The 20,895-nt window shown below is 49.1% G+C and overlaps 1 protein-coding gene across 3 annotated transcripts in view; it reads right to left on the bottom strand.

The window, feature by feature from the left end:
* Positions 1 to 293: 293 nt before the first annotated feature.
* fam189a2 (family with sequence similarity 189 member A2) overlaps positions 294 to 20,895 on the bottom strand; it is a 115,592-nt gene continuing 94,990 nt past the window's right edge. For all 3 annotated transcript variants that reach the window (XM_038804085.1, XM_038804086.1, XM_038804087.1), the window contains 4 exons: positions 17,432 to 17,495; positions 13,375 to 13,533; positions 1,794 to 2,083; positions 294 to 1,113 (listed from right to left, as the gene is read on the bottom strand). In XM_038804085.1, the coding sequence (XP_038660013.1) occupies positions 904 to 1,113; positions 1,794 to 2,083; positions 13,375 to 13,533; positions 17,432 to 17,495 (723 nt within the window). In that variant the 3' untranslated portion in view covers positions 294 to 903. The remainder of the gene's footprint in view (positions 1,114 to 1,793; positions 2,084 to 13,374; positions 13,534 to 17,431; positions 17,496 to 20,895) is intronic.

Below are 20,895 nucleotides of genomic sequence, written 5' to 3'. Positions count from 1 at the left end.
AGCACTCACTCAGCGAGCCACCGGGAGTCCTGGCCCGCTCTCTTGAGTGGCTTCAATGGAGATTCCTATTGAGGGGTGGCGAGAGCGATTCCCGGCCCCTGCGAACGCGGCGCTAGATTCTCCATCCTTGCTAGTAGAGGACCGGACTCGCAACGGAGAATCCAGCCCATTGTCGGGTGAAATCACACACTAATTTCAGTGTCAATCACAGGCATGTATCGTCCTCCATTGTAGATTGGTGGGGAATGCGTGTATCGTGCTGCTTTGCATTACACCCTCAAATGGAACAGAAATAGTTGCAGGGTTTTATTTTTATATATAATCTATATTTTTCTCTATACATATATAACATTAAAGATTAGAAACCGACTAATTCATCTGTTAAACTTTAAACAAAACAGTGCTACAAAATGCAAAGGACATGTCATTCAGAGCAATAAAAGAAACCGAGGGAAAACGTCAGTGTTAAAACCGTCCTCATGTGACTACCTTGTCTGACCTGGCAAGTCCTCATTTCCTGATTTAAATAAAATTCCCTTTGAAAGATTAGACCTAAGGAATAGGTGCAGAGAATTAAATTTCTCTTTGATGAACATGGGCAGTTAGAGAGCCATCAGGATTGTTGGCTTACCAGAGGCATGAGATGCTTTTTAAACACCATGGCGCTTTACAATATAAAGGACAAATGTCATCATTTCTCATTGAACTAACTGCATTTTTCCACTGAATCTCCTAAGTTATGTTTGCATACTTCAGCACGTTAGGTATATTTCTAAGTCGGTCTTTCGCTTTCCACGTATTGCACTCCCACTCTTAGACTTATTCCTTCTGAGGCATTGTTAGTTGCTGGTGTTTTGAAGCTGTGTCCTGGCTCAAAACGCACTCTCGAAATGTCCTGCGTGTCTAAAGCACAGTCTCTTGTAGCACGCCGATCAGGCTGTGCGGCCTCTCCGGGTGGCTTTTGTCCTGGTTGGTTCGGTCACCCATCTCCGACTCGGCATTAGCGAAAGTGCTCAGGTCTCCGCAGCTCTGCAGGTGCAGTAGTCGTGCGTGGCCTTGTCTCGGAGATGTCTGCCTGCTCAAGGTGCTGTTCTCGGAGCTGCCAGTGATCGCCTATCCGAAAAGATAAACACACAGATAAAGCCCTTCTGGTTGTGCTGCGCTCGACATGGGTTTAAATCTCACCACGGCAGCTCGTGGAATTTAAACTCAATTCTATCTCAGTGAGGGTGACCGTGAAACCATTGTCGATTGTCGTAAAATCCCATTTAGTTCACTAATGTCCTTCAGGGAAGGAAATCTGGCCTTACCCTGTCTGGCCTACATGTGACTCCAGATCCATAGCAATGTGGTCGACTCTTAACCGCCCTCTGAAATGGCCGAGCAAGCCACTCAGTTCAAGGGCAATTAGGGATGGGCAACAAATGCTGGCCTTGCCCAGCCCAGCGACGCCTGCATTCCATGAAAGAATAAACAAATTCACTGTCAGCTGCCTTGTTTGGGATCCATCAGAAGAATATCCTGCACACAAACCTTGATTTAATGTCACATCCAAAAGATGGCACCTCTGACAGTATTGCACCAGGGGCATCAGCCGAGAGTTTGGGCTCGAGTTCCTGCAGTGAGACTTGCTGGCTAACTCTTTCTGTTTCTCCCTCAAACTCTTCCTCAAAATCTAACCAAGGTACACTGTGCATCTGAGCCCTCCTTGTCCCAATAGACCCTCCAGTGGGCCAGATACACTAACACCAAACACACAGAAACTTAACACCATTGCAATGAGTGCCGCTCACCTGATCGAGTATGTTGGCACTTGCCACTGCCTCCTCCATGTGTTCCTCATCAGATTGCAACACTGATCGAATATTTTCCACCAGCTCCTGCACCTCGGGAGTCATTGTGCACGACGAGTGCTCCAAGAAGCTGGCAACCAATAACTTGGTGTCTCTGTAGCTGCTGTAATCCACCAGCGACCTGGGCCTCGACCTGGGGGCTCCCGACCTGTGACCCTTTCGCAAGGTCACGACCTGCACCTCTGGCCTTTCGTCCGTCTGTGTGGCCGCTTCGCAGCTGACCACTAATTCTGAGCAGAACAGAAAGAATTCAGTGAGAACATTACTCAATGAACACAGTGCAAAAGAAGGGGCTGAAATTATTGGGGTGCTGGAAGGGTGGGGCAGGTCAGATTGGGCATATTACACCGGGACAGGGGATGGGCAGGACAGGAATTGGGGAGAATCCAGATCCATTATGTTTGTACCCCATGCATCAGCATTCTAAACATGACTCTTGGTGGGGGGGGGGACACACGATAAGACTGCCAACCCCTTTCCAGGATTACCCTGGCGTTTCCATGAATTGTAGATGAATCTCCAGGACACTGTAAAAACCCAGAGTTAAATATCACAGGAGAAATGAGATCGGCCATCCGATCACATTACAAAGGCTGTTCATTTGGCCAATCGGTGGGGGAAGGAAGGGCATCATGAAGATTGACAAGACGGACAGCCAATGGCAGGAGTGAGGGCGGAATAGTTGGAAGCAGGTGATCATGAAACTCCCAGGAACACAGAGTTAGCAACCCCTAGGGTGACTTCTGTGTCCCCTCCACCACAACCCAGCTTTTGAGACATATATATATTTCTTTTAAATTTAGAGTACCCAATTCATTTTTTCCAATTAAGGGGCAATTTAGCATGACCAATCCACCTACCCTGCACATCTTTGGGTTGTGGGGGCGAAACCCACGCAAACACGGGGAGAAAGGGGCGGCACGTTGGTGCAGTAGGTTAGCCCTGTTGCCTCACACCGCCGAGGTCCCAGGTTCGATCCCGGCTCTGGGTCACTGTCCGTGTGGAGTTTGCACATTCTCCCCGTGTCTGCGTGGGTTTCGCCCCCACAACCCAAAAATGTGCAGAGTAGGTGGATTGGCCACGCTAAATCGCCCCGTAATTAGATAAAATGAATTGGGTACACTAAATTTTAAAAAAAAACACACTGGGAGAATGTGCAAACTCCTGACGGACAGTGACCCAGAACTGGGATCGATCCTGGGACCACAGTGAGGCCACAGTGCTAACCCACTGTGCCACGGTGCTGCCTTTCGAGACATATATATAGGTATATATTGCTGAATGTACTTGTGTTGGGATCAGCACAGAGGCTGGTCTGACTGGGAGTGGCCGTCTGTTCCCTTCCAGGTCCAGTACTGGGCCCAGGCTAGGTCAAAGGTTGTCCGTCCTGGAGTCATGTGTTTTACAGCATAAAGGACAATCAAGGGGTCGGGTGCTTTTTGGCACCGCCTTTTTGGCCCCAATCTTTTGGCGCCGTTTTTTTGGCGCTAGTTGTGATGGCGCTCATTTTTTTGGCCCACTACGGTTTGGCGCCAAAATTAAAATTAAAGCATGTGAATAAATGGAAACTAGGATTTAAGATGAATTAGCTTGTGATACCAATCAATTATCCCTATTCTCCAAATAACTCAAGGTTCAGATCGAGGGCGGGATTCTCCGTTTAATAGAATGTTGATAGTCTGCTAGGGTCCTGGAATGAAATTAAACTAGGATAAAAAACGAAACCTTTATTCAGGATAAAAATACTAAACCTTTATTCTGGATACAAATACTAAACCCTTATTCTGGATAAAAATACTAAACCTTTATTCTGGCATAAAATATTTATGTAAAAGATATAATTAAAACTCAGTAATTTAATGTATTTCGTAATTGTGGGTTATACCACGCAAATATTCTAATGGTTCTCTCTCATCAAACTGGCGCACAATATTCAAAATGCGCTCGTCAGCTCTCACATACTTAAGAAGTTTTTGTTTTGGAGCATGGCCAGCAACCAATTGTTCATAATATGCATCTCGGTTGTTTTGAATTTTTCTCAGTCCATCAATGAATTTCCATATAATTGGGTGGTGAACTCCTAATTCCGCATATACCTTTCTATGTGCTGCTTCTGCGTGATTGTTAGTTCGGTCCTCTCCGTTAATTGTGCGATTGTACTGGTTCCACATCTCTGAAGGAAAAAGAGGGGGCCGCCTGCCATTGCCTCTTCTCATTGGTCGTCCTACGTAATTATCTTCAAACCAGTTAAGCAGCGATTGAAGTTCTACCGGCAAGTATTCGGACAGGGTATCTATCTAGTTATCCAAGTGAGGAACAGGCACGAAACATAAGGCTATGATCATTTTAGCTCTTAAAGCAAATTCGGAATCAGTGTTATATAAAACCTGGCACCCAATCTGTTTAAGGTGCTTGTACACATTATGAGCGAAATGGAAGAAACATCCTTGTATCCTTACTCCTGGAAAATATTCTTCCATTGCAGAAATAGCTGCCTGTTCAAAGTCACAAGAAATTCTTCCCGGATTTAATCCTGGGATTGCGTCATGAATCATCTGAAACATGCGTACATATGTTGCATGCCTTTTATTTGATAATAAGGCATATAAAACTGGATGAACTCCTCCATGCCTTCTTCCCATAATTACATACACTTGTGTAAATAACGGAGGAAATAATTTAAAGGTCCCATCAACATACCACACTTCAGAATCTAATAGAAACACAGTCCAGCTCTGTCTCCCAAAAATTAAAATTCTATCATCTTCATGACTACTGTCTGCTATTAAAAAGTTCTCACGTTCACCACTGTTCTTCATATAATGTTTGTAATCATCGCGGATCACTAATTCACGAACATGAACAGGATTTGGAGGAACGAGGTTCATTTGATTTCTTCTTCTCCTTACAATTTGCTTCATTGCGTCTGCAGTTGGAAGTACTCCTTGAGCGGCTTGAGAAATATTTTCTGTACAAGAACTTAAAATTGCCGATGGTTGATCTTGACTCTCTCCAGCCCGGCGCTTTACACTTGTTTTAATTGCAGCTACTTCCACGCTTGCTGCTGAAGCACCATGAAAATGCTTGTTTATTTCCTTTATCACTTCATTGTTTTTAGTGTGTATACGGGCTTTGCACTCGTTCTTGTTTTCACATCTCCAAAACTTCATCAAAGTGTCCTTCTTACTATGCTTGTCGAACACATATAGATATCCATTGTGAGAAAATTTAGGTTTGTCTTTCTTACTTAAAATACTTTCAGCCATTTCTACTACTTTTAAATTTTTAGAGTAAAATTCTAAGAGTATGTTGCGCTGCAGAACTAGGTGGAATTCTGGTGGAACTAGGTACAGAACTACATTTAAAATGTTGGTTTTAAAAGTGGTTATTAAGTAGGTAATTAAGATTCGGCGCCAAATCGTTGAGTGCCAAAACAATCGGCGCCAAACCAATTCAGCGCCCAAAAAACAGCGCCAAAAGATCGGCGCCAAAAGGTACCATTCCCCAATCAAGCACCTATCCTAATCCCATTATCCAGTACTTGGTCCGTACCCTTGTATGCTACGGCATTTCAAGTATTCATCTAAAATGCTTCTTAAATGTTGAGGGTTCCCGCTTCTACCACCCTTTCAGGCAGCAACTTCCAGTTCCTCTGGGTGAAAAAGGTTTCCCTGGAATCCCATCGAAACCTCCTGCCCATTACCATAAATCTACGCCCCGTGGTCATTGGGCCCTCTACTAAGGGCAAAAGCCTCTTCCTGTCCACCCCATCGATGTCCCTCATAACTTTGTACACCTCGATCCGGTCTCCCTCGACCTTCCCTACTCCAAGGAAAACAGGGATTATTGACCCCAAAATGACCTGATCGACCAGGGATTAACCTAAATGAGAGACAATCAGATGGAGGGCGGGGGGGGGGGGGGGGGGGGGGGGGGGGGGGGGGGGGTGAAAGTCAATCTCCCGCCCGCAAATGATGGGATTTGTAAATCTGTGCCTAAAGGTCAGGGGGTTGGGGGGGTGGTTGCTGCCACATTGATCAAGATTAGACCAACCGATTGAACATCAGAAAACAACAAATTAGTTACATAATGCTTCGACCATGTAAACTATGCAAAGCCCCTCAAGTGCGTTATCAAGCATAGTTTAATACCCAACCACATAAGGAGGTGTGAGGACAGATTCTGCCGAAGTAAATTATAAAGAGAGGTGGAGAGGATTAAGGAGGGAATTATGGTGCTGGAACCAAGCAGTGGTAGGTAATTAAAATTAGGGCTGCAAATGAGACAAGAATTGGAGGAATTTGGTTTTTACTGGCTCATGGGATAATAATAATCACTTATTGTCACAAGTAGGCTTCAATGAAGTTACTGTGAAAAACCCCTAGTCGCCACATTCCGGCACCTGTTCGGGAAGGGCTGGTACGGGAATTGAACCCGCGCTGTTGCCTTGTTCTGCATTTCAAGCCAGCTATTTAGCCCAGTGTGCTGATGTGAGTGTTGCTGGCTCAGAGGCTGGTGATTTGGGGATACAATCCGGGAGAGGTGAGGCCACACAGGGATTTGAAATCAGAAGTGAGAAGTTTCAATCTTGAGGCATTGCCGGTCCTAATGTAGGTCAGCGAGCACACGGGAGGGGCGAGTGGGACAAGTCAGGACTGGGGCAACATCTCTGCAGCAGGTCCCTGGGGTCAGGGTCGAGCAGGGTCTCAAGTTACTCATGAATTTTCAGTGGATGGGGTTAGAACGGCAAATGGTGGGCATTACAAATATTAACCCTCATAACTCCTGCAGGGAAATAAAGGAACTCGAAACTGAGGCTCACGCATAAAATGAAAGTATATTTTATTAATGAAATACATCAAAGTAATTTCAAGGTCGTAACCTAATCTCAGGTTTCAAATAACCTCCCGAGTATTCGTTTCCTGGTTTCTAAGCTGAACACCTTGACCAGATTAGCAGCTTGTCATCACTTGTAGACAACCATCATTCTGGGCCTAAACTAGATCAGCATCTCACATCGATCCAAGCTGCTTCCAATCTCGCTGTCTAATTCAACAATTAGCGAACCTTTCAGCCCCGTATTCTCTCCATCGTCCATTCCTCTACTCCTTCAACTCATCCACTCCCGAAAATCTTGTCTTTGTTAATTCAAGACTCGATTTGCCCAATGCTGCCCCGGCCAGCGTCCCATCATCCACTCTGTGTCCTCCACCCAACTGGTCTGTGTTGATGCTTATGCGTCACGAGCTTCCTCTTACATAAGAACATAAGAACTAGGAGCAGGAGTAGACCATCTGGCCCCTCGAGCCTGCTCCGCCATTCAATTAGATCATGGCTGATCTTTTGCGGACTCAGCTCCACTTTCCGGCCCGAACACCATAACCCTTAATCCCTTTATTCTTCAAAAAACTATCTATCTTTACCTTAAAAACATGTAATGAAGGAGCCTCAACTGCTTCACTGGGCAAGGAATTCCATAGATTCACAACCCTTTGGGTGAAGAAGTTCCTCCTAAACTCAGTCCTAAATCTACTTCTCCTTATTTTGAGGCTATGTCCCCTAGTTCTGCTGTCAACCGCCAGTGGAAACAACATGCCCGCATCTATCCTATCTATTCCCTTCATAATTTTAAATGTTTCTATAAGATCCCCCCTCATCCTTCTAAATTCCAACGAGTACAGTCCCAGTCTACTCAACCTCTCCTCATAATCCAACCCCTTCAGCTCTGGGATTAACCTAGTGAATCTCCTCTGCACACCCTCCAGCGCCAGTACGTCCTTTCTCAAGTAAGGAGACTAAAACTGAACACAATACTCCAGGTGTGGCCGCACTAACACCTTATACAATTGCAACATAACCTCCCTAGTCTTAAACTCCATCCCTCTAGCAATGAAGGACAAAATTCCATTTGCCTTCTTAATCACCTGTTGCACTTGTAAACCAACCTTCTGTGACTCATGCACTAGCACACCCAAGTCTCTCTGAACAGCGGCATGCTTTAATATTTTATCATTTAAATAATAATCCTGTTTGCTGTTATTCCTACCAAAATGGATAACCTCACATTTGTCAACATTGTATTCCATCTGCCAGACCCTAGCCCATTCACTTAACCTATCCAAATCCCTCTGCAGACTTCCAGTATCCTCTGCACTTTTCGCTTTACCACTCATCTTAGTGTCATCTGCAAACTTGGACACATTGCCCTTGGTCCCCAACTCCAAATCATCTATGTAAATTGTGAACAATTGTGGGCCCAACACGGATCCCTGAGGGACACCACTAGCTACTGATTGCCAACCAGTGAAACACCCATTTATCCCAACTCTTTGCTTTCTATTAATTAACCAATCCTCTATCCATGCTACTACTTTACCCTTAATGCCATGCATCTTTATCTTATGCAGCAACCTTTTGTGTGGCACCTTGTCAAAGGCTTTCTGGAAATCCAGATATACCACATCCATCGGCTCCCCGTTATCTACTGCACTGGTAATGTCCTCAAAAAATTCCACTAAATTAGTTAGGCATGACCTGCCCTTTACGAACCCATGCTGCGTCTGCCCAATGGGACAATTTCTATCCAGATGCCTCGCAATTTTTTCCTTGATGATAGATTCCAGCATCTTCCCTACTACCGAAGTTAAGCTCACTATAATTTCCTGCTTTCTGCCTACCTCCTTTTTTAAAAAGTGGCGTCACGTTTGCTAATTTCCAATCCACCGGGACCACCCCAGAGTCTAGTGAATTTCGGTAAATTATCACTAGTGCATCTGCAATTTCCCTAGCCATCTCTTTTAGCACTCTGGGATGCATTCCATCAGGGCCAGGAGACTTGTCTACCTTTAGCCCCATTAGCTTGCCCATCACTCCCTCCTTAGTGATAACAATCCTCTCAAGGTCCTCACCTGTCATAGCCTCATTTCTATCAGTCGCAGTCATGTTATTTGTGTCTTCTACTGTGAAGACCGACCCAAAAAACCTGTTCAGTTCCTCAGCCATTTCCTCATTTCCCATTATTAAAACTCCCTTCTGATCCTCTAAAGGACCAATATTTACCTTAGCCACTCTTTTTTGTCTTATATATTTGTAAAAACTTTTACTGTCTGTTTTTATATTCCGAGCAAGTTTGCTCTCATACTCTATCTTACTCTTCTTTATAGCTTTTTTAGTAGCTTTCTGTTGCCCCCTAAAGATTTCCCAGTCCTCTAATCTCCCAGCAATCTTTGCCACTTTATATGCTTTTTCCTTCAATTTGATACTCTCCCTTATTTCCTTAGATATCCACGGTCGATTTTCCCTCTTTCTTCCGTCCTTCCTTTTTGTTGGTATAAACCTTTGCTGAGCACTGTGAAAAATCGCTTGGAAGGTTCTCCACTGTTCCTCAACTGTTCCACCATAAAGGCTTAGCTCCCAGTCTACCTTAGCTAGTTCTTCTCTCATCCCCTTGTAATCTCCTTTGTTTAAACACAAAACACTAGTATTTGATTTTACTTTCTCACCCTCCATCTGTATTTTAAATTCCACCATATTGTGATCGCTCCTTCCGAGAGGATCCCTAACTATGAGATCATGAATCAATCCTGTCTCATTACACAGGACAAGATCTAGGACCGCTTGTTCCCTCGTAGGTTCCATTACATACTGTTCTAGGAAACTATCGCGAATACATTCTATAAACTCCTCCTCAAGGTTGCCTTGACCGACCTGGTTAAACCAATCGACATGTAGATTAAAATCCCCCATGGTAACTGCTGTACCATTTCTACATGCATCAGTTATTTCTTTGTTTATCGCCTGCCCCACCATATCGTTACTATTTGGTGGCCGATAGACTACTCCTATCAGTGACTTTTTCGCCTTACTATTCCTGATTTCCACCCAAATGGATTCAATCTTATCCTCCATAGCACCGATGTCATCCCTTACCATTGCCCGGATGTCATCCTTAAATAACAGAGCAACACCACCTCCCTTACCATCCACTCTGTCCTTCCGAATAGTTTGATACCCTCGGATATTTAACTCCCAGTCGTGACCATCCTTTAACCATGTTTCAGTAATGGCCACTAAATCATAGTCATTTACGATGATTTGTGCCATCAACTCATTTACTTTATTCCGAATACTACGAGCATTCAGGTAAAGTACACTTATGTTGGTTTTTTTACCTCTGTTTTGAATCTTAACATCTCCAGTTTTATTCCTTTTGTTATTACTGGGCCTATTCACTGAGCTCCCCTCAGTCACTGTACCTTGTACTGACGCCCTTTTAGATTTTTGACTATGTCTTCTCTGCCTTGCACTTTTCCCCTTACTTCCTTTTGCTTCTGTCCCTGTTTTACTACCTTCCAACTTCCTGCATCGGTTCCCATCCCCCTGCCACATTAGTTTAAACCCTCCCCAACAGCTCTAGAAAACACCCCCCCGAGGACATCGGTTCCAGTCCTGCCCAGGTGCAGACCGTCTGGTTTGTACTGGTCCCACCTCCCCCAGAACCGGTCCCAATGCCCCAGGAATTTGAATCCCTCCCTCTTGCACCATCTCTCGAGCCACGCATTCATCCTATCTATCCTGACATTCCTACTCTGACTAGCTTGTGGCACTGGTAGCAATCCTGAGATTACTACCTTTGAGGTCCTACTTTTTAGTTTAACTCCTAACTCCCTGAATTCCGCTTGTAGGACCTCATCCCGTTTTTTACCTATATCGCTGGTGCCTATGTGCACCACGACAGCTGGCTGTTCACCCTCCCCCCCAGAATGTCCTGCAGCCGCTCCGAGACATCCTTGACCCTTGCACCAGGGAGGCAACATACCATCCTGGAGTCTCGATTGCATCCACAGAACCGCCTGTCTATTCCCCTTACGATCGAGTCCCCTATCACTATAGCCCTGCCATTTTTCTTCCTGCCCTGCCGTGCAGCAGAGCCAGCCACGGTGCCATGAACCTGGCTGCTGCTGCCTTCCCCTGGTGAGCCATCTCCCTCAACAGTATCCAAAGCGGTATATCTGTTTTGCAGGGAGATGACCGCAGGGGACATCTGCACTGCCTTCCTACTCTTTCTTTTGGTCACCCATTTTCTATCTCCCTCAGTAACCTTCACCTGCGGTGTGACCAACTCGCTAAACGTGCTATCCACGACCTCCTCAGCATCGCGGATGCTCCAAAGTGAGTCCATCCGCAGCTCCAGAGCCGTCAAGCGGTCTAACAAGAGCTGAACACTGAACACTTCTTGCACGTGAAGGAGCCAGGGACAGTGGACTCTTACCCCTCTTCAACTCACCCCATCAGCCTCTCCTTCTATTCCTTACTCGCTCCTGTATTTATTTACCCAGTTTAATGATGCAGTGGACACCCAGCTTCCCATTAAATGTATCGATACAATTCTGGAACGTTACCTATACTGATCCTGACCTCCCCATTCCAATTCTCAGGGTGCGATGCTATAGCCACACTGCGACTGAAAGGCAGCTCGGCACAGCGCAGCGTGGCCGATATAAGCCGATCCGGGATCTACCCGGCTCACAACACCTTGCGAGATCGACCATGATCTGGCGAGGAGTTGCGATGTAAATTCCGCCCACTGTGGGCGGGATCACTGCAAGGCAGTAAGTCTCACTCTAATGTGCACATTCCTGAGATTCCCGAGGCTTTGGGATTCATCCCCTTTGCCGCAGAGACCTCGTGAGAGTGAGGTCAGCACTGCCCCCCCCCCCAAAAACGGGGAGCAGACGGAAGGGCACTCGTGGGAGTCTCCAGGGGATCGGAGGACCGCAGCTGAATGCCTTTTGGGCAGGGTAGTATCTTGGCATCGCTGGTGCCATATGGGCACCCTGGCAGTGCCATCTGGGTGACAGTCAGCACTGCCAAGGTGACCGGGTGGCACTGCCAGTTGGCATGGGCACTGCCAGGTTGGCATTTTCTGCACACATGATCAGACCGGGGCTGCCCTGCATGGGCGTTTGGGGGGAGGGAGGTGTGGGACGAGGACCCTTCCATACTAAATCCAGGCTGGGGATTGCTTCGGAGCCTCGATTTCTCGCTACACTGGGTAGTTCCGGCGAGCGGAGCTTCCCCCGTGTACAAACGGGGCTCTATGCGGCCTTGACGCGCGTTCCCCGCTGAGGCCCCTTATACAACGCGAGTTGTATAGACAACGCGAGTCGCGTTGTATAGACATGTGTTTCTCAGCATTGTGACGCTGGGTAACGTGCAGCTAAACGTGCTCACTCGGGGACTTTGTTCCCATTTAGTTGAATCGATCCCTCGATCTATGCTCACAATCTGGAACGCAAGCAGACTTCACATTAACTTTCAAAAGGATATCAACCGGAAAAGAGAAATCTGCCCTGCCATGGGGAAAGGCTGTGGGGTTAATTCGACAGTGTGTTCAATCAGTACAGGCGCGATGGGCTGAACTATTTCCTTCTGTGCAGCATGATTCTTTGATTCGAGACACAAAGCTCTTCATCAGGAGCTCATGTTTCCCAAAAAGTAAATCAATCTCCATTTAACAGTGGGGGAAAAGTGAAAATCAGAAGCCTCTGAGTCGCAACGAAGCAAAAATTAACAAAAACATTGTGAAGTTTTGCCTCTCTGTATGGAGAGACTGTGAAACGTGAGGGGTCAGAGTGAACAAACTGCCCCTTAAATTTACAGGACGGAAATAGGCCATTCGGCCTACTAATCCATGCTGGAGTTAATGCTCCTCCTAGGCCTCCTCCCACCCTTCTTCATCTCCCCCTATCATCATATCTTTCCATTCCTTTCTCCCTCATGTTTACCCAAGTTCTCCTTAACTGTAGCTACGCTATTTACCTCAACCCCTCCCTGTGGTAGTGAGTCCCACATTCTCATCACTCTCTAAATAAAGGCATCCTCCTGAACTCCCTGTTGCATTTATTAGCTTCTACTGATGAGCCCTCATTCTGGCCCTGTCCTCAAGTGGAAATTCTCTGTGTGTGTGTCTACCCTATCGAACACCTCAATCAGGTCACCCCTCAGTCTTCTCTTTCCTGTAGAAAAGAGCCCGGCCTATTCAGTCTCTCCTGATAATTATCACCACATGGTTCTGATATCCTTTCTTGTAAATGTTTTCACTAGACGGCCGACAAGCCAGGTCCCGCCATGATGGACCATGTCCATTTCAGGCCAGCGGGACTGGCTGAAAACGGGCCGCCGTTCGGCCCATCGAGGCCTGGAGAATTGCCGGGGGGGGTTCGCTGCCAACGGCCTCCGACGGGCGCGGCGTGATCCCTGCCCCCACCCGAAACCCGGCGCCGGAGAATTCGGCAGCCGGCGTCGGAGCAGCGGGGCAGGATTCACTCCCCCGCCCCCCCCCGGCGATTCTCCAATCCAGCCCGGGGGGGGCGGGGGGGGGGGGGGCCGGTCGGAGATTCCCGCCCCTGGTGTCACTTTCTAACAGGAGAGGCCAGATCTGTTCACAATACTCTAGGTGTGATCTAATCGCGGTTTGGCAACGTTTGAAGCACAAGGAACTGCCCCTTTGTCACGTTACCTTCTATAACGAGTTCTTGGAGGAGTGGGTCACTGCTTGATCCCCGCAGACCCAGTCTGCTGGGCTTCCTGCATTCTGGGTCTGGATTCCTGCTCCGGGGTGGGTGGACGATGCAGAGTTGCAGTGTGTCGCTGAGAGAGCCACTCGGGGGATTGTTATCTGCAAAGTAACGCAGGAAATAGTCACCGTATGCACCTAAAGCAGTCACCCCCGACGCATTGCCATAACCTGGTCTCACCCTCTGAATCAAAAGGCAGCACGGTAGCATAATGGTTAGCACAATCGCTTCACAGCTCCAGGGTCCCAGGTACGATTCCGGCTTGGGTCACTGTCTGTGCGGAGTCTGCACATCCTCCCGGTGTGCGTGGGTTTCCTCCGGGTGCTCCGGTTTCCTCCCACAGTCCAAAGATGTGCGGGTTAGGTGGATTGGCCATGATAAAATTGCCAAAATTGCCCTTAGTGTTGGGTGGGGTTACTGAGTTATGGGGATAGGGTGGAGGTGTTGACCTTGGGTAGGGTGCTCTTTCCAAGAGCCGGTGCAGACTCGATGGGCCGAATGGCCTCCTTCTGCACTGTAATTTCTATGTAAAAGGCCATGGGTTCAAGTCCCACTGCAGAGACTTACGCACAAAGCCTTGGTTGATGCTCCCAGTGCCGTACCCAGGGAGTGCTGCCCTGCCGGAAGGTGTTGTCTGAGACATTAAACCAAGGCTCCTCCGCTGGACATTCACGACTCAATGTCCATTATTTCAAAGGGCAGCTGCAGAGTTCGTCACGCTGCCACAGCCAATATTTAATCCCTCAGCCAAACATCATGAAAATAGATTATCCGGTCATTTGTCACCCACCAGTTTGTGAAATCAAGTGAGCCAAGTGGCTGCTGTGTTATCACAATTACCACACTTCAAAAAGTACTTAAGTTGGCCACAGAGCACTTTGGGACGACCCCGTGGGGTCATTGTCACAACGGGCAGGGCCAGAGGTGAAGCCGAGTGGCTGCAATGGTTTGGAGAGGGAGAAATCGTGGAGTAAATCAGCCTGGGAAGGCCTCACGCCCCTTTTCGATCTGCACGAGAACAGCGCTGACAGCACGTCTCAATACACAGGGGTCACTGCTCCTGTCGAATCAAGAATGGTGCATCACGGAGGATGAATACTAAACAAGTGGAGAGAACATATTAAATGGGATTAACTGTTCTATGTTTGGACCATAAAGGGAGCTGATTGAATTACTGCATTAGTCATTAGTATTATTACATTGCAGGAATTGCACTGGAGAAAGAGATTTACAAGGATGTTGCCGGGGATGGAGAATCTTAGCTGTGAGGAAAGATTGGGTGGACTGGGGTTGTTTTCATTGGAAACGAGGAGGTTGAGGGGAGATTTAGTAAAGGTGTGTAACATTACGAGGGGCCTGGATAGAGTGGATAGGAAGAATCTATTTTCTTTCAGGAGATTAATAACCCGGGGGCACAGATTTAAAGTAATTGATAGAAGGATTAGAGGAGAAATTCTTTCCTTCAGTGTATGGTGGGGATTTTATCCTAACTGCCTGGAAGGGTGATTTGGTAGATACCCTCAACACATTTTTAAAAATACTCGAGTGTCTGCTTGAAGTCCTGCAGCTCACAGGCCCACAGACCAAGAGCTGGAATGCGGATCAAAGTGTTTGGCTCTTTTTGGCTGGCACTGACAAGTTGGGTTGAATGGCCTCCCCTGTACCATGGAACGTTCTATCCTTTTAATAAATGAGGATAGTGGGAACAGAAAGCCGTTTTCTGAAACAGAGGAAGACTAAGCAGTGTTGCACAAAGCAATTTCACCCATGCGCAACACGTAAACAGGCCATTCTGCCCAACTGGTCCATACTGATGTTTGTGCTTCACACCCCTCTCCATCTCCCCCTCTCATGATAGTTTCAATGGTAGATACTTGGGCCCTGTGGTCACAGCTGGTATAGAGCTTGGCAATCAAAAGTTTAAGGGTGAAGACCTCCTCAGGGGCACGACCAGTGAAAGCTAGGAGGGTTAGAGTTGAGGAAACTGCGAGGCCAACCCAAGGCCTTCATCGAGTTGGCCGACCACAGCCCAGCCAATGGTGGCCTCACCCCACGGTAGCCCTCACTGTAGGAGCTCGTGTTGAAGAATAGGACACTGCAGTCAGGGGTTTGCAGGGTACGACAACCCCATGGAGGCATGTCATGGCGAGGAATCAACAGATTTGAGGACAGAAGAAAGAGAAAAATGACTGGAAAAGGACAAAGAAGAAAAACAAATTGGTCAACTGGTCAACATCCAACTCTTTTTTTAAATTTTGGATTGGTATCACGGCATTTATTCCTGAGACCTGTTCGTTTAGCAGCCTTAAAGCTATCAGTACAGAATAACTTGCTGTAATGAATCCGACAGCAGAGAGGGAGGCCTTTCGGCCCACTGTGCCGAGGCTAGCTCTTTGAGTGAGTAAACCAATTCGGCTTATCATCTTTCTATCATATGGCCCCCAACCCTCCTGCCCTCCACCCCAACTCTGCCAGTTTGTTTCTCGTCTCCCGTTGTCTGATTCCTTTGGGAAGTTACCACCACACTTTCATTCCGGATACAACGATTCTCCGTGAACAAACAGTACCCTCGTCTTTATTCATAAGATGGGCCATGTCAGCTGAAATATAATAGCTGACCGGGTTAAATTGAGAGGAGGGGAGGTGTATTCGACAAGTTCCGGGAGGTAAATAATTGCTTAGTGGCCAACAGTCTTGTTGAGGGGGAGTTGGGTGGGGAGAAGGTAGGAACACCTAAACATTGGGCAATTTGGCATGGCCAATCCACCTAACCTGCACATCTTTGGACTGTGGGAGGAAACAGGAACATCCAGAGGAACCCCACGCAGACATGGAGAGAATGTACAAACTCCACAGAGACAATCGCCCAAGGTCAGAATTGTACCTGGGCCCTGGTGCTGTGAGGCAGCAGAGCTAGCCACTGTGCCATCGTGTCACCCGAGTTAGACCTCAGCTTGAGTATGGTGCACAGTTCTGGGCCACAGTATAGGATGTGAATGCACTGGGGAGAGTGCGGGAGAGGTTTACAAGAATGGTTCCGGGGATGAGAAACCTCAGTGATGAGGATAGATTGGAGAGGTTGGGTCTGTTCTTCATGGAGAGAAGGCAGCTAAGAGGAGATTTGATAGAGATGTTCAAAATCATGAGGGGGCTGGACAGAGTAGACCGGGAGAAACTGTCCCCGCTCGTAACAGGATCGAGAACACGAGGGAACAGATTTAAAGTGATTCACAAAAGAAATACATGTGATGTGGGGAAAAAAGGTTTTCACATGACGAATGATTGGGGTCTGGAATGTACGGCCTGGAAGTGTGGTAGAGGCAGGTTCAATCGAGGCTACCGAGAGAGCATTAGATGATTATTTTAATAGAAACAACGTACAGGGGTGTGGAGATGAGGCAGAAAAATGGCGCAAAGTCATAATAATAATCTTTATTGTCACAATTAGGCTTACATTAACATTGTAAAGAAGTTACTGTGAAAAGCCCCTAGTCGCCACATTCCGGCACCTGTTCGGGTACACTGAGGGAGAATTCAGAATGTCCAGATTACCTAACACATCTTTCGGGACTTGTGGGAGGAAACCGAAGCACCCGGAGGAAACCCACGCAGACACGGAGAGAGCGTGCAGACTCCGCACAGACAGTAACCCCAAGCCGGGAATCGAACCTGGGACACTGGCGCTGTGAAGCCACAGTGCTAACCACTGTGCTACCGGCAAGTCACGATGCTCTTTTGGAGAGCAGTGGCAGGCACGATGGTTCCGAATGGCCTCCTTCTGCACGGTAATGATGCTGTGATAATTGTGATGCGAAGCTACGTGGCTTCCCATTGGCCATGGGAAGATGGCGCGTCAGGAAGATTGACATGTCAGCTGGCCAATGGTGGGAATGTGGGGCGGGGCATTTTGAGGCAGGAGGTCATGTGATGAAACCTCTGGAAAGAGGTCACAGGGTGACCCTAAGAGGGCGGAACTATGCGCTATTACCACTGCCTTACCATCAGATGTTGCACATGACGTTCTTTCAGACGCTCCATCCTCTGCAACCTGCAATCTTGAAACCTGCCAACACAAAACTGTCAAGTTGAAATACAATATGTTCACGGCCATCTGCAATTTCAAAGAGGTATTTCAAAGTCACAGCAGGTTTTCACACATTGAAAAGGACCTAAACAGTGTCAGCTGTGAGTGGCGATAGCATATTGAGTTCAGAAGGTTGGCGTTTTGAATCATACTCCAGAGACTTGAGTAGGTAATCCAGGCTGACAGTCCCAGTGCAGTACTGAGGGAGTGCCGCACTGTCAGAGGGTCAGTACTGAGGGAGTGCCGCACTGTCAGAGGGTCAGTACTGAGGGAGTGCCGCACTGTCAGAGGGTCAGTACTGAGGGAGTGCTGCACTGTCAGAGGGTCAGTACTGAGGGAGTGCCGCACTGTCAGAGGGTCAGTACTGAGGGAGTGCCGCACTGTCAGAGGGTCAGTACTGAGGGAGTGCTGCTCTGTCAGAGGGTCAGTACTGAGGGAGTGCCGCACTGTCAGAGGGTCAGTACTGAGGGAGTGCCGCACTGTCAGAGGGTCAGTACTGAGGGAGTGCTGCGCTGTCAGAGGGTCAGTACTGAGGGAGTGCTGCACTGTCAGAGGGTCAGTACTGAGGGAGTGCCGCACTGTCAGAGGGTCAGTACTGAGGGAGTGCTGCACTGTCAGAGGGTCAGTACTGAGGGAGTGCCGCACTGTCAGAGGGTCAGTACTGAGGGAGTGCTGCACTGTCAGAGGGTCAGTACTGAGGGAGTGCCGCACTGTCAGAGGGTCAGTACTGAGGGAGTGCCGCACTGTCAGAGGGTCAGTACTGAGGGAGTGCTGCACTGTCAGAGGGTCAGTGCTGAGGGAGTGCCGCACTGTCAGAGGGTCAGTACTGAGGGGGTGCTGCACTGTCCGAGGGTCAGTACTGAGAGAATGCTGCACTGTCAGAGGGTCAGTACTGAGGGGGTGCTGCACTGTCCGAGGGTCATAACTGAGGGAGTGCTGCACTGTCAGAGGGTCAGTACTGAGGGAGTGCTGCACTGTCAGAGGGTCAGTACTGAGGGAGTGCTGCACTGTCCGAGGGTCAGTACTGAGGGGGTGCTGCACTGTCCGAGGGTCAGTACTGAGGGAGTGCTGCACTGTCAGAGGGTCTGTACTGAGGGAGTGCTGCACTGTCAGAGGGTCAGTACTGAGGGGGCGCCGTACTGTCAGAGGGTCAGTACTGAGGGAGTGCCGCACTGTCCGAGGGTCAGTACTGAGGGAGTGCTGCACTGTCAGAGGGTCAGTACTGAGGGAGTGCTGCACTGTCCGAGGGTCAGTACTGAGGGGGTGCTGCACTGTCCGAGGGTCATTACTGAGGGAATGCTGCACTGTCAGAGGGTCAGTACTGAGGGAGTGCTGCACTGTCAGAGGGTCAGTACTGAGGGAGTGCTGCACTGTCAGAGGGTCAGTACTGAGGGAGTGCCGCACTGTCAGAGGGTCAGTACTGAGGGAGTGCTGCACTGTCAGAGGGTCAGTACTGAGGGAGTGCTGCACTGTCAGAGGGTCAGTACTGAGGGAGTGCTGCACTGTCAGAGGGTCAGTACTGAGGGAGTGCCGCACTGTCAGAGGGTCCGTACTGAGGGAGTGCCGCACTGTCAGAGGGTCAGTACTGAGGGAGCGCCGCACTGTCGGAGGGTCAGTACTGAGGGAGTGCCGCACTGTCAGAGGGTCAGTACTGAGGGAGTGCTGCACTGTCAGAGGGTCAGTGCTGAGGGAGTGCCGCACTGTCAGAGGGTCAGTACTGAGGGAGTGCTGCACTGTCAGAGGGTCAGTACTGAGGGGGTGCTGCACTGTCATAGGGTCACTACTGAGGGAGCGCTGCACTGTCAGAGGGTCAGTACTGAGGGAGTGCTGCACTGTCAGAGGGTCACTACTGAGGGAGTGCCGCACTGTCAGAGGGTCAGTGCTGAGGGAGTGCTGCACAGTCAGAGGGTCAGTACTGAGGGAGTGCTGCACTGTCAGAGGGTCAGTGCTGAGGGAGTGCCGCACTGTCAGAGGGTCAGTACTGAGGGAGTGCTGCACTGTCAGAGGGTCAGTTCTGAGGGAGTGCCGCACTGTCAGAGGGTCAGTACAGAGGGAGTGCCGCACTGTCAGAGGGTCAGTACTGAGGGAGTGCCGCACTGTCAGAGGGTCAGTACTGAGGGAGTGCTGCACTGTCAGAGGGTCAGTGCTGAGGGAGTGCCGCACTGTCAGAGGGTCAGTACTGAGGGGGTGCTGCACTGTCCGAGGGTCAGTACTGAGAGAATGCTGCACTGTCAGAGGGTCAGTACTGAGGGGGTGCTGCACTGTCAGAGGGTCAGTACTGAGAGAATGCTGCACTGTCAGAGGGTCAGTACTGAGGGGGTGCCGCACTGTCAGAGGGTCAGTACTGAGGGGGTGCTGCACTGTCCGAGGGTCATACCTGAGGGAGTGCTGCACTGTCAGAGGGTCAGTACTGAGGGAGTGCTGCACTGTCAGAGGGTCAGTACTGAGGGAGTGCTGCACTGTCCGAGGGTCAGTACTGAGGGGGTGCTGTACTGTCAGAGGGTCAGTACAGAGGGAGTGCCGCACTGTCAGAGGGTCAGTACTGAGGGAGTGCCGCACTGTCAGAGGGTCAGTACTGAGGGAGTGCTGCACTGTCAGAGGGTCAGTGCTGAGGGAGTGCCGCACTGTCAGAGGGTCAGTACTGAGGGGGTGCTGCACTGTCCGAGGGTCAGTACTGAGAGAATGCTGCACTGTCAGAGGGTCAGTACTGAGGGGGTGCTGCACTGTCAGAGGGTCAGTACTGAGAGAATGCTGCACTGTCAGAGGGTCAGTACTGAGGGGGTGCCGCACTGTCAGAGGGTCAGTACTGAGGGGGTGCTGCACTGTCCGAGGGTCATAACTGAGGGAGTGCTGCACTGTCAGAGACTCAGTACTGAGGGAGTGCTGCACTGTCAGAGGGTCAGTACTGAGGGAGTGCCGCACTGTCAGAGACTCAGTACTGAGGGAGTGCTGCACTGTCAGAGGGTCAGTACTGAGGGAGTGCTGCACTGTCAGAGGGTCAGTACTGAGGGAGTGCTGCACTGTCCGAGGGTCAGTACTGAGGGGGTGCTGTACTGTCCGAGGGTCAGTACTGAGGGAGTGCTGCACTGTCAGAGGGTCTGTACTGAGGGAGTGCTGCACTGTCAGAGGGTCAGTACTGAGGGGGCGCCGTACTGTCAGAGGGTCAGTACTGAGGGAGTGCCGCACTGTCCGAGGGTCAGTACTGAGGGAGTGCTGCACTTTCAGAGGGTCAGTACTGAGGGAGTGCTGCACTGTCAGAGGGTCAGTACTGAGGGAGTGCTGCACTGTCCGAGGGTCAGTACTGAGGGGGTGCTGCACTGTCCGAGGGTCATTACTGAGGGAGTGCTGCACTGTCAGAGGGTCTGTACTGAGGGAGTGC

This window comes from Scyliorhinus canicula, chromosome 8, assembly GCF_902713615.1.
Source record: "Scyliorhinus canicula chromosome 8, sScyCan1.1, whole genome shotgun sequence".
Lineage (NCBI taxonomy): Eukaryota > Metazoa > Chordata > Chondrichthyes > Carcharhiniformes > Scyliorhinidae > Scyliorhinus > Scyliorhinus canicula.
The sequence above is the reverse complement of the archived record's forward strand: the minus strand, read 5'-3'. Positions and strand labels throughout refer to the sequence as shown.